Source organism: Rhipicephalus microplus, chromosome 5 (assembly GCF_043290135.1).
Source record: "Rhipicephalus microplus isolate Deutch F79 chromosome 5, USDA_Rmic, whole genome shotgun sequence".
NCBI lineage: Eukaryota > Metazoa > Arthropoda > Arachnida > Ixodida > Ixodidae > Rhipicephalus > Rhipicephalus microplus.
In genome coordinates this window covers 143,342,354-143,360,076 of record NC_134704.1, presented here as the reverse complement: position 1 = coordinate 143,360,076, position 17,723 = coordinate 143,342,354, and the positions used below count along the sequence as shown (strand labels likewise).

The 17,723-nt window shown below is 45.6% G+C and overlaps 1 protein-coding gene and 1 long non-coding RNA gene across 2 annotated transcripts in view; one reads left to right on the top strand and one right to left on the bottom strand.

Moving 5' to 3' along the window:
* The window catches only part of mEFTs (elongation factor Ts, mitochondrial), a 27,526-nt gene extending 20,752 nt beyond the window's left edge, over positions 1-6,774 (top strand). Inside the window, exon 7 of the mRNA XM_037425032.2 lies at positions 5,400-6,774. Within this exon, the coding sequence (XP_037280929.2) occupies positions 5,400-5,555 (156 nt within the window). The 3' untranslated portion in view covers positions 5,556-6,774. The remainder of the gene's footprint in view (positions 1-5,399) is intronic.
* LOC142817948 (uncharacterized) overlaps positions 1-17,723 on the bottom strand; it is a 22,670-nt gene extending 4,947 nt beyond the window's left edge. The window contains exon 1 of the long non-coding RNA XR_012895433.1: positions 17,098-17,723. This is a non-coding gene — a long non-coding RNA (uncharacterized LOC142817948). The remainder of the gene's footprint in view (positions 1-17,097) is intronic.

The window sequence follows — 17,723 nt, the reverse complement described above, 5'->3', positions numbered from 1 at the left end:
ACGAGTGTAGGAACGTCTGTGGGTGTGACACTGGCCAATGTAAACACTCCTAGGGCACCTACTGCAAGTACTGTTGCGAAGTAACCCCAGCGCTACAAGTTTTTATAGTACAGTCGAACCCTTTTATAAGAGACACTGATGTAAGAGACAAATTGGTAAAAGAGACACCAGCATGCCTAGAGTAAAATACTCATTGATAAGCAAATGCATATTAGGTACCCTGCCTATAAGAGACATCTCATACAGTCGAGCCCACATATAACGGCCCCACTTAAAACAAACTTTCGCTTACAACGAACGATATCCGTGTAACCGTCAAAATATACATTGGTTCAATGGCACAAAATCGCACTTACAACGAACGTCTCCGAGCGCCGCTGATCGGTTACAACGAACGGAGTCAGCTGCCTGCCGACTTCCCGGGAAACCGATTTCGACCACCGATCAGGCATCAACGAAGTGCCCATACATTCTTATTGTTAAACGCCGACCCTGCCTCCGCGACCCTCTAGTTGCCGCTCTCCCCAACCCATGGAAGAGAGAAAGCTGTTTCCTTCCTCCATGCCCCGACTGCTTTTTGTTAGGCACCCCTCCGTCCTTTGTCCCCCCCGCTACTCAGAACACGCACCCCGCATCGCCAGACGAGGCCCGTGTTTTCACATTGCCCCCCATCTTTCGAAGACCGGTCGGCCATCTACCCTGTTTTTGATCGCTGGCACTGTCGGCGTTGCCGGCCTGGAGTGACCAGACGATTTACCAACTACGTCGGCCACCGACTGTATTCGATATTCGGCGTCTAGTGCACGCGCGTACGCTACTTCACCAACTCTGATAATTTGCAATTCGTTTCGTGCTTAGGACTTGTTCTCGCTCACTTCGCCTTCAACTCAGCATGCCTTCCGCGCACGTGCAGAAGCGCGAAATTGGCTGTTAATTTGCGTGGAACGAATCGCGAAATATCTAAGTTCGGGAGGCCATGCCAATCCAACGGCGCAACAAAACAATTTTTCACCACGGCCGCCGATTCTTTGAACACCGCCGCGCGCAGGCACTCTTTTCAAGTTTTTTTTTACGTGCGAGTTTCGCGGACCTTTCAAGCAAGCTACCCAACGTGCCTCCTTCCCGTGCGTGTTGGTTTTCAAGGTCACCCTCCCGCCGCATCCTCCCCCCTCTTTATCGCAACTCCTTGCCCTTCTCTCGCAAGTCTGCTTTTCTTTCTTGACCACAACCCCTTCGCCTGTCTCCACCACTCCGCGACGCCCGCCACGCTGGCTCGAATTAGTTTCGTTTGCTGACTGGAAACGGGCTCAGAGCTGTTCTACGCATTTTGGCATCTGTGTCGCGTGTGCGCAACTTGCTTGCTCTTGGTGTGCGTGTGTGGTCACGGTGGCCGACAGGAAAACTAGCACGCTTTTTTCTGCCGCTCAACAAAACGTCGAAAGTGTGACCGCTTGGCTTGAGCATAATCCGCGCGTTAGGTGCCGCGTTGCGGAGCGCTTGCTCATAGCTATTGACCACCTGGCAGCCAACTTGCCGCTTTGGGCGTCCCGGTATTCAGCTGAGTGTGGAGATGGTGAATATTTCGTGGGCGGCGGTGACGGCTACATGCGCGCGAAACTGTTTTCGCAAGGCCGACTTCGTCGACGTCGGGTCCGATGCCGAGCCAGAAGCTTCCGAACTGCGGCGGCGATTTGTGGCAGCGCGTCAGCGACTCCGACCTGAGAGAGCGAGTGGGACATCCGTTGTGGTGGTTTAATTACGGCCGACGATGAGGCCGACACTGCGAAACCGTGCACGGATTGGGGCATTTTGAATGAAGTACGTGGCGAGAGCAATGCGGAGGAACCGGATAGCGAGAACGACGAAACTTTGGAGCCAGTGCCTCATGCAGCTTGTGCCATGGGCCTCGGCGAACGAGCACCCTGCCGTTTTAATTGAACTCGAGACCACCCTTATTGCTTCTTCTCTTCGAAACACGTGCATCATGGGCTTTTTGGGGAAAGAAAAGTTTGCGTTTTCACTCACAACTTCTTTAAAAGCTGTGCTTAATTTACTACGAACGTCGGGATACAGCGAACGGATGCCGCGTCACGCTCAAGTTCGTTATAAGTGGGCTCGACTGTATAAGGGACAAGAATTGCTGCCCCAAGCATGCCTCTTACAAAGGGGTTTAACTGTATTGCAAGGTGGCTTACTCCACAGCATGCATTTGTAAGGCAATGCATGCACCTGCTAGTCATTTTTCAGCTTGTTATACGTACCTATGTATATATTGAAAGATGACCTGCATAGAGCGCACAAGTGAGAACAAAGTATACTTTGTATACATAGTAGTAAGCACAGTGTTAGCAGTTCAATTCATCTCCAGTGATGTGTGTGATCATAAATTGCTTGATTTCACTGACACTATTGATTCTGTAACTGCATATTAGTGTTTTTACTCTATTTATTGATTCTAAGTCTAGCGGGACCGCACACACGATCCTCGTGAGAACATTCCATTTTCGAGCTCCAAAGGATGCAGTTGCACTATTTGTGCAAATAACAGAGTTCGCTTCGGTTCAAATTTAAATCATTGGCAATTTCGTAATATGCAACCACCCCCCTTCTATAAAGGTGGTTTCACTGCAGTGGGCCCCGTCACGGTGGTCTAGTGGCTAAGGTACTCGGCTGCTGACCCGCAGGTCACGGGATCAAATCCCGGCTGCGGGGGCTGCATTTCCGATGGAGGCGGAAATGTTGTAGGCCCGTTCTGAGATTTGGGTGCACGTTCAAGAACCCCAGGTAGTTGAAATTTCCGGAGCCCTCCTCTACGGCACCTCTCATAATCATATGGTGGTTTTGGGATGTTAAACCCCACATATCAACCAATCAATCACTGCAATAGAGGGGTGCTGTGTTGTGAATACAGAAGGAAACTCTGCATTGCCACAAAGTCCAACTTCAAGGTTAATGTATGATCCTCACAATGATTCATCATTTTCTAAGTTTGAAAGCTTGTGATACCAGTTTAGATATCTAAGTATAATCAATTTTATTGCTTGCATTCAACCAAAGTTGCTTCTACTTCATTTGAATAAAATAAAAGAACATATTTTCACATGCCTTACTTCAGTTTTAAGCAACTGCCACAATGGTTAGCTTGACCATGATCCAACTAACTTTCATGAGCATATTTGTCATGACAAATGTGCTCTTTTTTTTTTACAATGTGTGATATGTCTTACTTGAATTCGATATGAAATGATTAGACGAAATCACTGTTCACTTGAAACGTAAAATTTACTGTACAAACCTAGTGCAGAGGGACGTAAAATATTTCCGAGCACCTTTCTTCAAGGTTTGTTATCGCCATGTTACACTATGTTCAGCGCAAACTATGTCTGCGTTGTTAGAGAAGCTTCAAGGCTAATCGTTTTGTTAAGATTATGCCCACTTCGTGAATCTTTCAGATTATTTTAGAAACAACGTCACTGCTAGCGATAACACTAGAATGTTCGATGGCAAGTGTATAAATGCTGACACGCTTCGCTACTTGTCAGTTGATCGACGGCCGACGTTCCGTTCGCCGCTATCAGTCCAAAACTGCTACTGCAGTCCGGCTTTCCGTTTACTGGGCACAGGTTCACCCAAATAAACAAATTATTATTCGACTCGCATTGTGCTCTATTTGTCCACGTCACGACCCCGTGACAATATTGATCATCATGTAATGATGGCGTCCCATGACAGGATGATGACGTGATCATGGCATCATAAGTTGCCAAAATTTGTAAAGCAATGACTGCATCACTTGACATTGTCAATTGGCCCCAAAAGTGGGCTGATTTGAAGGCAGCGCAAAATCACGAGTGCAGGCAGCTTTTAAGGAAGGGTTGTGGAGGTTGAATACATCGACTGGGGCGAAGGCGGCTTTTGCCTACGAGTCATTGAGTAATAAGCGTAAGGAACCATAGACTTTTTTTGACAACTGCAGTGTTCAAAGTTTGGTGCACAATTACACAGTACAGTGCTCATAGATTGAAATGCAACATCAAGTCTTTTAGTACAATTACTTGCATGTGCGATTTATCGTAATAACCCACATCATATTGCGATGAATCTATACTCTAATGGTGGCTCTGATCTAGTCATTCGAGTCAAAATTGTGCCGACATAAAGCGAACCGAATATGGTGGAAAAAAAAGTACCGTACTTGCTCACATATTAGGCACATTTTTTTTCTAGAAAATCCGGCGCTAAGTTTGGGATTACGCGGGGTGAAATTTCCAAAAAACTTATTTCCGGCTCCGGCATAGACAGCTGATAGCATAAATTATCAGCTGTCTACCTTGCCTGTTTCGTTTTATCATGACTGGAATTCAGTGCACTAAACGGTAGCGAATATACATTTCATGGCCTCGCTCCCCATATCCGAAAACGTTGCAATAGAATCTCGAACCGCCATTCGGATGTTACAAGCGCCATCCATGCCCTCTTTTTTTCAACTAAAGCCACCGCGAAGACTTATGTTGATTTCGTACAAAAAGGGAACTCTAATTGCCCACAAGCGCTACCGAAAAGCAGCAAATGCCGATTATGCTTAATCTAGGGTTCAGCATGTTGTTGCAGGAAGTTTGTACAAGACTACGTGAAAATTGGGTGTCGAAGTGATTCTACTCAAGCACTGGTGTTAGAGCAGCACACGTGATGCGATGTTTAGGTTCGCGGCCGAAAAATCATCAGTGACAAAAGTCCACCAAGCCCGTGCAAGCTCGCGTAGTGGCAGCAAAGGCGAAAGCTAGCATCAGAAAGGAGAAAAACTGAAATTTGCGGACACGGTAGCAAACACGATAGCGACAACGCTTTGCCCGATAGGAAACTCAAAGTGCACTTGATGAGGACGCGATCAAACGTTCTAAGCGGGGCGCGCGCGGCCGTAGCCATGCCGGCACCTATGCAAAGGTTATTCCGACTGCCCTTTCTCACTCCGCGAGCCCGTGCAGCGCTGCCGCAGTCTTTTTTTTTTTTTTTCCCTCGCTTCAGTTTAGTAAGGAGGCATCGGTTTGCAACCACGCAAATACAGCACAGAGGTACTGATTATGGCCAAGTTCGAGGTGCGCCTGCTATCTGCTGATATAAATGAAACCTGATTTGTCGCTACCAATTAATGGGTGCACCAATTAAGAGAGTGCACCCATTATGCAAGAAAATACGGTGTGTGCCCTACTTAGCCCTAAATCATCCCATTTCAATACATGGCTACTGTACATATAGACCAAGCAAGATTTAGTGTTTTTTGCTTGTTTGTTTGTTTTTAATTTTGTGGCTTGCGGATCACTCGGGCTTTGATTCACTCTGGGTCATCCATAGTGTTCTAGCAGCTGGAGATGACGTTCAACGTGTCCGATTTCACGCAGCCACCTGTGGAAGAAGAGGACGAAAGCCGGCTACTCTTCCAGGACTACGTGTGCGACCCCAACGTCAAGGTTGGCCGATTGGTCGCCGATAGCCGCATCGATATCATGGACTTCGAACGCTTTGTCTGTGGCGAAAGCACCGAGAAGAACGAGTGACCCAGGCCATCCAGCACCGGCACACAGTGACCATCTCAGTCTCTCCACGAGCTCGCCTCTGAGCTCACCTCTGAGCACAAGCTCGCCTCTGTGCAGGCCCTCACTCAGCGGCTGCGTCGAATGACGTCCAGAGTCTAGAGCTTTTAGTAGACATTAATTAGTGCCTTCTCCCTTCTACAATGCTTATGACATCGACAGCAACAGCAAGGCTGGTATGCGGGGTAGTATGTCAGCGGTTACCACCAGGGCGCTTCTCAAAGTGTGCTCAGATTGGGTCGCTACAGATCGCCTCCCGCTGCTGCAACAAGACGCAGAATTCGCGGCAGCTTTGGGAACACGGGTACTTTTGTGTACCACAAGCCCTGCAGCGGTACTTCAAGTAGCGAGGTTTCTTAAGGACATCGACTGGAGCCACCTGGTGACCGATGACTGAACTGATGGAACGGGAGCCACGTTGTTCTGCAACTGTGGAGCAGCAGCGTTTTGTTGCGAATTCAATTGGGTTACTTACTCTTTGGAAGCAGTGTTTTGGAAACATCGTACGAAGTTAATGCAGTGCTGCGGAATATAATTGCGGTACCGTCTTATGGTTAGTGAAAAAATTTGAAGTGTGAGCAATTGCAGCATTAACATTGGTGTATTGCATTTGTGAATGGCAGTGCAACGTATTGTGCAAGTTTCTTGCTCTGTTCTGACGACTTTAAAATTTTGAGAGTTACTTCGCCAGCCAGCTCCCCAATGCATTCTGGGCTGTGCTTTCCGCAATCACAGCGTGTTGGCAGCAGTCAGTGAGTAGTAGCTAGCGTAGAACTTTCGCTGACCACACCACAATACTATGTTGCTCGAGTTTGTATAATTCATCTCTTTTATAAATCGCTCGCATGAGTACTTTGCGCACATCTGTTGTAGCACATTCAGCATATTTTTTTTTTGCATGTAAAGCTTTGCTATGCACGTTTTCGACGCCTGTGACCATTGCAGTAGTGTTTCTGGCTTTAATCTATCATGCCTTGACACTAGCATCTGTGTTTTTCGGTTATTTTTGTTGTATCTACGATTGCTTCGATGTAGGGTTTTTCTAACGTGTAAATTAAATGCTCTCTTATTTGAGCATAAGCAATGCACATTACGTGTAAAATGGTATATACGTTCACATTGCGGGCCCATAATATGTGCATGCTGTATTATGTCGAGTAATAAATGATATTGCAGTCTGTTATTTGTGTCTGGACAGCATGTGTGAAGAAAAATTCTTGCATCTCCGCAAAGTGAATCGTGGTGTGAGCGAAGTACTGGGAATTAAATCACCTGCCCACACTCGCATGTACATGAGGGAAAACGCGTGTGTACAGCATATACAATGTTATTATTGGTCATAACTCAGACATTCTGTCGAGTTCCCTTTGCTTTTGCCTTCATTACTATTGCTTTGGGGTTCATAGAATGTAGAGTCAATGGTTCTTCGATGGGATATATCGTGAAGTTGGCTAAGACAAGGTCTGTGCATGCTTTCCTGGTGCACGTCAAACACTCTACCTTTGATTCTGTACTGCTCGTTGCCGTGCATTAAATGCCTGATGCTCATGAATGGGAGCTGCGCAGCGATTAATCTCTCTACGGGTTTCAACGTGGGCAGGTGCTCTGGTTGGAGCAGGCAGCAGTTGCCGTACATTATACTCGTTGCAGGGACCTTGCCAGCTACCAAGGAACCTTTGCACTTCGAGTAAACCATGTACTCGCTGTAATCACCACCAGTAAACTCTTGCTGCCGCACTGGAATGGCATTGGCTCGCAACTTCGTTTCGTATGTTCGTGATTTTGGTCAACGTGTTATTAAACTACTGGAAATCGCACACTTTGCAGCTATGTCCGAAGATCCAGTCGAGAAAATCGCACTTCAACAACGCATCAGTGCCTGCCATCTCCGTTAGGCAACGCTTCTGGAATTTAGCCGCCGCTTTCCAAGCTTTCGCCTGTGGGGTAGCAGCTGTTGTTGCTTCTATTTTCATCCATCTATGGCAGAAAGTGACTGTGTGGTCTGGAGCGCACTTATTCTTCATCGTCATCTACTACAGTGCAAACAAAGTTCACATAATGCCTTACAAATGTGTAGCAGGTGGCTCGTTTATCAGCAGAATGACGCATGGTGTAGTGGGTGCTTCCCTACTTCATGGAAGTTGCGGTGAGGGTATAGCGGGTACCTTGCATGTGCTGTGCTGTGACGGGCACACAGACAGACAAGGGGCAAGCGCAGATATTAAGGTGCTCCGCCCAGAAAATCTAGTGTATTGGCACACAGACAACGGGCAAGCCCAGATACTAAAGTGCTCCGCCCAGAAAATCTAGTGTATTGGCATCTCTTCCACGCTTTTCTCATGAGCCACATCAATTACGTAGCTGTAGCTCACCCCTGGACTAAAAGAGATGAAAACAAGCTTAATCTGATCATTTTCTTAGAAAGAGCATCAAACAGGTACTTGGGCTCCCCATGCAAACCAACACACAGAAACTTATGGCGCTAGGCCTTCATAACACTTTCAGTGAGATTGTTGAGGCCCAGAAGCTAGCCCAGATCGCTCGACTCTCCTCGACTGAGGCGGGATGTCAGCTCCTAGTGTATCTCAAAGTAAGCTCTCCAATCATCAACCAAAGAGAGTGCACGCTGCCGTCAGAGCTTCACGAGCGCCTCATCGTTTCCCCGCTCCCACGTAACATGCATCTGCAATACAACCCCGGCCGATGTAAGACTAGATAGAGCAGCCACCCTCGTCAAAACGGCTGCAGCAATGCCCGATTCATTAGCTTTCGTGGACGCCACTTAATACATTAATTTCAAGCACTTCGTAGCAGTCGTTACGTCGCTACAAGCTGAACACCTCACTTCTCTAACAATCCCCAACACGGATGCAGACCGTGCGGAACAGGTAGCTATAGCATTAGCTTTGGCAACCACGGATTGCACAACAGTCTATAGAGACTTCAAAGCCGCAGCTAAAGCCTTTCGCGCCGGCTCGGTTTGTAAAGAGGCAGCCCGCGTGCAACGTGGACCAATACTAAACACTTGGTCTGGTTCCCCGGCCACATGGGGCAAGATGCTCACCCCCTCATTCCAAACGCCAACGAGCTGGCTCACTCCCAGGCGCGAGACCTTACTCGGCGCGCCAGGAGAGAGGGCGGCCCAAGGCCCAAGAGCGAGCCATGGCAGCGGGACCCGCTCCTAACGTACAACGAAATTTGTCAGCACTACCGCCTTGAGCGCAGAAAGTTTCCTCTACCTCATCCTCATCTAACGAGACCACAAACTCTCACTTTACGTCTGTTACAAACAGGTGCTTACCCTTCACCTATCTCTTATTCCCGTTTTATTAGTGAAATACAGCCGGGCTGCCTTCGATGTGGGCTCCCGAGATGCAATTTGCAACATATGCTGTGGCAATGCCCCATGCTGCGCGTGGCTGCAGGGTCTCCAGCCACGGAGGAAAAGTAGACCGCTCTCCTCACAAGTTCGAAAGAGGAAGATCAACTTCAGTCTGTTCAGAGAGCCCACGACCTGGCCGTCGAGTTCCACCTCCCAATCCCGTCGTGGACGCGGCCCGCGGACGAGCCCCCTTAGGGGGACTTGTCTTCTCAGGACAAAATAATGTTCACTTCAGTCAGTCATTGGTGCTTCTGTTCAGAGCTTGTTTCAACAGAGGCGACACGTGCGCACATTGACATCTTGAAAGCAGAGAGTAGACTGAAGTGTAAATGCAAGTAAAAAGAGCTCTCATCTAGTGCGGCAAAAGAGACATGTAACACTCCCCAACATTGGTTTTTTTAAATAAATGTATATGAAGTAATTGCCTCATCACCAAGGAAGTGAAATTAGGGTTGATGTACAAAATATTTGGCCCTGTGAACAGGAAAACTGGTTTGCCGGAAAACCGGTACCATTTTCCCGTAAATTGCAAAATCTGTGTGTGTCTGTGGTGTTCATAGCGACGACTGCTCAACTTTTGGGGGGAAAAAGTAATGGATGGGCGGCGACTATGTAAGCAAGTGTGGGTGTTGAAATTTTCACTTTACCAGGAACCTTTAGCCACGCTATTAATAGTACACTCTAATCAGACAAGTGTATCCTGCCAAATTGCATACAACTGCTCAGTGGAGACACTAGTGCAAATGTTACAATGTACTGTACATGCCCTGGTCTACGTATTTAATAGGAACTATAGAATCGCTGGTGCATGGGAGTTGCGTCGGGAGCTCACATGATCTCCAGATGATGCATAATCCTTGTGTAATCCTCGATTGCTAAAAAGGGTTGAAATGCAGGCGCTTGCAGGTCAGTACAGCCCAGTGGGTGAGCACTCGCGAGTGATCACTCTTGGGAATATGGTCTCTTGTGTCTGTGCCCGCATGCCCCCCCCCCCCCCCCTACCTTTTTCTTTTCTATTCCCATACCGGTGTCCTTCAATGACTATGCTCATAATCTCGCCGCACTTGGACACCACTGTCGTAGTTCACTCCTGTGATTTTGGAAAAGTGCACTGGTAGAAAGTCTGGTATTGGTGAGCCCTTGGACCACATTTTCATAGTAAACGGTGGTTGCCTTCTGGTAAATTATAAAGACATCGCGAGGCCAAAGGGCTTACGTGGTAGGCAGCTGCTTCTGCTGTGACAGGGATGATACTCATGTTCGCATGTGGTTCAATGGGCATTAAGCACAGTTGGACACTATTACAAAGTTGCCACATCTTGCTGGCATACAAGTTATTGTCATATGTAATATCCATTACATGTAAATATTGGTGACAAACATGCTTTGTTTGTTGACTTGTGCAAATATTTGAATGACTAGTACAGTATTTGAATTCGATTCGAATTAAGGTAAGCGAAAATGTCGAATAAGTCGAAATGACCAAATAGGTATTAGTTCACATGTAACTGTAAAGATGGTTTCACTGCAACAAAGTGGTCTTTGTTGCGGTGAAATCTTTCACCTCCAGCGTGCTCCCTTGCTAGGGTGTGACTGTGATTCCTAACGAAAGTTCATTCTCGAAGCAATGCAGCCCTAACAATGCTATTGCATTACAGGGGCCAAGGCGCAGCATATGACCTTGATGTCCATCAGCACATTAATATGGCCATGTAGAATAAATCGGGGCAGGTGTACAATTAGTGAAGCAATTGAGAGAAGTGGTGGAGGAGAGTTGGGCTAGGAAGGTGTTCAGTTAATTGTACATGAGGAATGTCGATACAAAATGGAGGAAGTGAACCAGAAATCTGACGAATAATCACCAAGTGATTACTAATTGATCACTAATTGTGCAGGATAATTTGACAATATTTGGAGGGTGGGATCTCACTTGCTAAAGGATTAAAATTGAGATTACGGTGGAAAAGTCTATAAGAATAAGGAATGCACACTCTTGGTTTCAATTAGATGCTTTATTGAATTCACTTTTTTTTTTTTTCATTTGCTCTCGTTTGGTGGAATAAAAACAGTGAGAATGGTAGGAGCGGAGAAGAGGCTGCACATTTCAACTTTCCCGAAGGAGAGAGGGAGAGCTTGCTCGAAACAATACACTAGCAAAGTATGCTCGTACACAACACAGAATTTTTGTGTAGTAAAACAATTCAAGAAAGCTTCACTCACTAGTGCATTGTAGTATGTGCTGCTATTTATTTCCTTGGGTCGCATGGCTGAAGTTTTTGAACAGCTTTCTGGATGCATTCATAAGTCTGTGAGGCATAAAACTCCCACCATTTATTGTAATTACTACATGCGAAATACAACCAATGTGCAGATGGTGCACTAAAATAAAGGGATGGAAGAGAGAAGTATTGCGTATGTTTCTAAATTGTTTCGTTTAATCTGTATTTCAGTAATGCTGTACTGCTAAATAACTGCACTACAGTGTAGATTAACTAAGAAAAGGGTTTCTTTGAACCACCCTGTTGTGGCCAAACTTCTGCTAAGCTGAACAGCTGGGGCCCCCATCACTCATGCGTAATAAGCACAGTCATGCTCTGCAGTCACTTCCACTTCATCGGAGTCTACATCTGCAAACAGCAGAGCTCATATAAGAGGGCGCTACTAAGTTTAGCATCGCAGACTGACAGCTTGTTGGGTAGACCACGGCTTCAGTATTGCATGCGCTTTTACACCATTGTACAGTACTCACAGATTGAAATGGCACAAATTAGAGCTGAATAAAGCACATACTTTCGCTTCCACAGTCTTCAGTTCAGGTCGTATCGGAGCATTTTCGACTTGGAACGAGTATGTTAGTGCCAACATTATCTTTAAAAACGAGATTTATCACAATGTGACATGTTTATCTCGAACCGCCACATACCAGTCGTTACAAAAAAAATAAATGCCAGACCTGTGGGAACACGCAGCGCAGTCACAGCGAAAGCTGGAAGAGTGGCCTTTCAGAGCCTTTTCTGAACAGCACACTTCCTTGGCACCCACTACGCCACAAATAATTAATTTTTGTGTAGTAGGCCAGCATTCACTATGCAATCCTTCGTCATTTTCCGGAGAAGCGTGGTATGTGCGGCACGCTTGCTAGGATGTTTGCCCAATTTTTTTGCCTGAAGTGAATATGCACCACAGTTAATAGGGGATCAAGAACAAGCTTTTGTAATGGGTTGGAGCAGTGGACAACCCACTTGTTATGCAATTTGCATGGCGCGATGCCTGGTTGTCCCTTTCATGTTATAAAATGCTTTATTACTCATAAATACGCGATTCTTTTCCCGACATCAAGCATGCCTAAGGCAAGTTTGGAAACGAGTTCCAAGCGCTGGCGTAGCTCAGTAGTAGAATAGTGGGCTGGCACGCAGCGGACCCGGGTTTAAATCCGATTGTGTCCTTGGTGATTTAGAGGCAAAGTTCCTCTTAGCCTCACCTTGTCCTGTGTCAGGCATACCCGACAGAAGAATAAAACGAGAAAGAAAGGCAGGCAGTATCTCCCGAACAGTATGATAGATGGCGCTGTCTCATAGAAGTAGATAGTTCAGTTTATAGTTCAGTAGGAGTTCAGTTCAGGCTGTCACGGTGGATGGACGTGTTTTTTGAGCGCTCCGGATCAACTGCGCAGATAAGTGCTTTTGCATGTTTTGAGCTTGTCTTTATAATTATAAGGCAGCGGTTGAAATCTACGTAGCACTTATTTTATGGTACGGCTTTTTCGGGGGCCAGTCACCAGGTTTTTATTAGTCAGTGTGGGTGTGTGTGTTTGAATTTTTTGTTTTTTTTTTCTTTTGCCACCCCGTGGGGGAGGTGCGCGTACATTGAACACGCAAATTTTTGTAGTGGAGCTTAGACTTTCTTTTTTTTCGTAGTGCAGGGCTAGGAGTTTAGTAATTATCGAGTATAGGGACAATTGGTGTCAGAAAGACATGGTTAAAAAGACTGTAAAGTGTTCAGGATGTGGAGTGGGTTTTAAGGTGAACCCAAGCGTAGAAGGGGATGGAGAAGAGGCTGACGCGAAGTGTAGGCAATGTGAGGTCGAGGCGAAAAAATGGAGAAAATGATGGTTGCCCAGAGTGAACTGCTGATGAGAATCGCCGAACTTGAGACTGTGTTGGCGACAGAGCAAGAGAAAACGAGGGCAATGGGAGAAAGACTGAAGTCCGCCGAGGAAGCACTAGCGAAGCTGAACAAAGAAGCAGCCTACGGAGAGAACAATAGAGAACCGGCAACCAGAACGGTGGAGAAGGAAGAGCAGGCAAGTTTGGAAAAAACAGGTTCAGCCGGTTCAATTGTCGCAAGGCCCAGCTTCAGCGAGGTAGTGGTGGGGCTGGGAGGGGACAAAGCAGCTGGCGTCACAGGTGCGAGTAGCCCCCAGGTGTAGGACGCTCCAGCTGAAAAGTCACAGCATGTGATAATCGCCGGGGACTCGAATTTAAATCGATGCACAGAAGCCATCAAAGAGAGGGTAAGAGGTGACAAGAGGGTTGCAGTAGGGGCGTTCCCAGGACGCAAGCTTGAATCAGTCATGAGGCAAGTGAGCGCAAAACTCAAAACAACAGCTGGTAGACGAAACCTCGTGATAATTTCAGGCGGTTTAGACGATGTCTTAAATGAAGATACAGCAGGACTAGCAACCACACTGGCGAAAGGCGTCGATGACATGCGCGCCACTTCTCCTAAGGTACAGGTAGTGATATGCACGATACCGGAGGTATTGGTGCGTGATAGCAACCTGCAAAGAGCAGTTGTCAACGCAAACCAAGAGATATGGCGGATGAGTCGAGAGAAAGGCTTTGAGGTGGTGGAAATAAACAGAGAGGTGCATAGGTGGGGTGGTTTTCAACGAGACAGAATTCCCTTCGATGGGCGGCTAGGTCATGAGGTGGGTTGGCGACTTACAGGACGCGCAGTAGCTTTTTTGGGGGGAAAGCGAGCCCTTCGGGGTGCAGAATAGCTAGTAACGAGGAAAACAACCAGGGAGACTTTTCGACAGGTGGTAGCGACAGATACGATTCCAAAGTGGCACCAATATCTAAGATAGGTAGAGTCTGGGGCATAAATAGACGTAGCCACGAGCGCCGAGCCAATTCAGACATAGGGTATATTAACATGCAGGGTGGTAGGAGCAGGCTGAAGTGGGAAGAGATAGAAGAACAGCTAAGAGAAGAGAGGCCGATGGTGTACGGTTTTGTAGAAACACATCTCAGGGACATGGAACAACCTCCGAACAATCCGGACTACGCGTGGGAATATTGTAATAGAACAGAAGGCAGCAGAAAGGGGGATAGTATTGGGGCATTCATTCATAAAAGTACAGACTAACAAAGGGTCAAGCAGGAGTGCAAGGAACATTTATGGCTAAAAGGGAAAGTGGCAGGTCAAATCACACTCCTTGGTTTCGTGTACTTGTGGACGGGAGCAAAGGCCAGAGAGGAAAACCAGGCAATGGTAGAGTGTATATCAAAGGACATTCAGAAGTTAGGAAGAGAGTGCGAGATAATTATACTAGGAGACATGAATGCGCACATAGAAGATATAGATGGGTATACCGACCCGACAGGCAAAATGATCATGGATATGTGTGAAAGGCTTGATTTGATCATTTGCAACAGTACCGAGAAGTGTGAAGGGCAAATAACAAGGGAGGTAGGAAGGCTGCAGTCGACGATACATTATGCACTGATGTCACATAGGATGTATGATAAGCTCAGGGGAATGCACATAGATGAAGGTGGCTCCAGAAGTCTGGGTAGTGATCACAAACGTATCAAGCTAAGTTTTGAAAGAGAAGTGAAAGTGGGAAGGAGACAAGATGAGCAGCTACAGGAAAATTTTTATCCAGAAAGGCAAATTGGAATAGCCACTAAACAAATTGAGAAAGTAATCATGGAGAATAATGAGACAGTGGGGACATACACGAATCTAATTAGACTCTTTGAGCTAGAGCTTGCTAAGACGCGTGACAGGTCACCCTGGAAAAGAAGACACAAACCCCAAAGTTGGTGGGATGAGGAAATTATGAGAGCCATAGCAAAACGTCAGGAAGCCTCTAGGGAACACATGCTAAGTAGCGGGGTGAACCGACAGATGTTGAAAGAAAATGGGAAACCTTTCTAAGCTGTAGAAGGGATGCATCCCTTCTGATCCATGAAAAGATTAGAAAAAAGGGAGCTCAGTGGCTGGCAGAAGTACATAAAAAAGATAGAAAGGCAGCTGCGAAATTTTGGAACCATCTAAACTCCCTAAGAAACGAGACGAGCCTAGAACAGAGGTATGTAACTACAGCTCAAGTTGATAGGCTAGAAGGGGACGAAGCTATTGAATATATTAGAACAAGGGTGACAGAAAAATTTCAACAAAGAAGTGCTTTATGCACCACAATAGACAAGGACGAATCAAGTGGTGCAATGGCTCCATTTTCACAACAAGAGTGGGAAAGGGCTGAGAAAAGGGTTCCTAGTAGTACATCAACAGGCCCAGATGGCATTCCAATTAGGCTGATAAAGACATTAGGTCCGAAGTCTAAGCAGGCTTTGAGAGAGGCAGCGAGCAAAATAATAATCGGTGGTGAAGTTCCCGATGGATGGAAACTTGGCAGGATGAGCATTATCTATAAAGAAAAGGGGGACAAAGCTGACATAAACAACTACCGTCCTATAACAGTGACATCAGTGGTCTACAGGCTGGCGATGCAGATCATAAAGGAAAGACTGCAGGCATGGATAGAGGATGAGGGGGTGCTAGGGGAACTGCGGAATGGGTTTCGGAAACACAAGAGGTTGGAAGACAATCTGTTCTCACTGAAGCAGTGCATCGAAATAGCACAAAAAGGAACACAGGCACTTGTGGCTAGCATTTTGGATATCAAGGTAGCGTACGTTAGCGTACGTTCAAGAGGAATTGTGGAGAATACTGAACACACTAGGCGTGGAAGATGTAATCACTAATCTTTTAGAGGATATCTATAAAGGTAACAAGGTAGTTAAAAAATGGGAAAAATAGGTATCCAAGCCTGCAGAGGTAAAACAGGGGCTTAGGCAGGGGTGTACCCTCTCACCGTTATTCTTCATGATGTACCTACAAGGATTAGAGGCCAACTTAGAGGGAATAGGAATCTGCTTCAACCTCTCATTCGTCAAATAAGGAAAACTCATTGAACAGGCGCTATCAGCATTGATGTACGCAGATGATATAGTGCTAATGTCCGACAACAAGGAAGATTTGCAGAGATTGATGGACATCTGCAATAATGAGGGAGATAGGTTAGATTTTAGATTCAGTAAGGAAAAATCAGCAGTCATGATTTTCAATGACAACGAAGGTAGTGAGTTTAGAATACAGGACGTCACACTAGAGATGACAGATAAATACAAATATCTGGGCGTACAGATAAGCAATGGGACCGAATACCTAAGGGAACACGAAATGTATGTAAGGACTAAAGGTAACTGGAATGCAGTGGTGATGAAAAATAGGGCACTGTGGAATTACAATAGGTATGATGCTGTGAGAGGAATTTAGAAAGGGGTCATGGTTCCTGGTCTGACATTCGACAATGCGGTCTTGTGCATGAGATAAGAAGTCCAAGCAAGATTAGAAATTAAACAACGTGGAAAAGGTAGGCTTGCATTAGGAGCTCATGGGAATACACCGAATCAAGGAGTAAAAGGTGATATTGGATGGGCATCATTCGAGGGCAAGGAAGCTAGCAGCAAGATAAAATTTGAGAAGCAATAGAGAGAAATAGGAGAGGAGCGTTGGGATAGGAAGGTGTTCAGCTATTTGTACATGAGGAATGTCGATACAAAATGAAGGAATCGAACCAGAAAATTGACGAGTTAATAATTAGAAAACAACAGGGGGCCAAACCAAAAAGAACTATCGGTTAAGAAGAAGGTGAAGGAAACGGAGACTGACAAGTGGAGAATTGGCATGATTAAGAGGTTGGCACTAGAGATCTATCGAACTTTTAAAAAGGCAGACTGGTCTTTGGAACCAAAAAGCGACAAAAAAATTGACATATTTGGTTTTTGCAAAAATTTTTCTCTCTCTCTACAAAAAAAAATTACCACTTACTGGTGTGTGAAAATTTGCAATGTCATTCTAGCTGTCCAGATTCTTGGTGCTGTTAGCATGCAGAACCTGCAAAAAAAAAAATGGGTAACTAACTTTCAGGCTTCTTTATAATTTGCCAGCATCTGTGTTAGAACCTCTGCTATGAATTTATGAGCACCTTTATGAGGATTGCAAAACATGCGCACCTTGATTGTTGCTTTTTGAAGAAGCTGTGTGTTTCCAGTTTTTTTCATTTTTCCCAAAAAGTAAATTTACGACTGTTCAACTTTGAGACATATCTCTGCAGCTAGGGCAGGTAGAACAATAATTCTTTTTGCAATAGAAACCTGCATGTGTGTGCGATACAAGTATGGGAGAAGAATTTAGAGCACAAGCCTTTTTAAATAATTAATCATTAAAATTATAACACAATTCCAACTGCTTTTGACAATGAATAGTTCATTTTGCTATAAATTAACCAGAAAAGGCCTAATAACAAAAGCTCTTGCATACTTTCAATCTATATATATTCATTAGCCTATGTTGGTATATCTTGAATATCACTTTTAATTAAGCACTTCTTTTTCTATGGCAGCCTTAAACAATAGGAAGTCAACTTGAGTTATCTTAAGAACAAGACGAGTTAC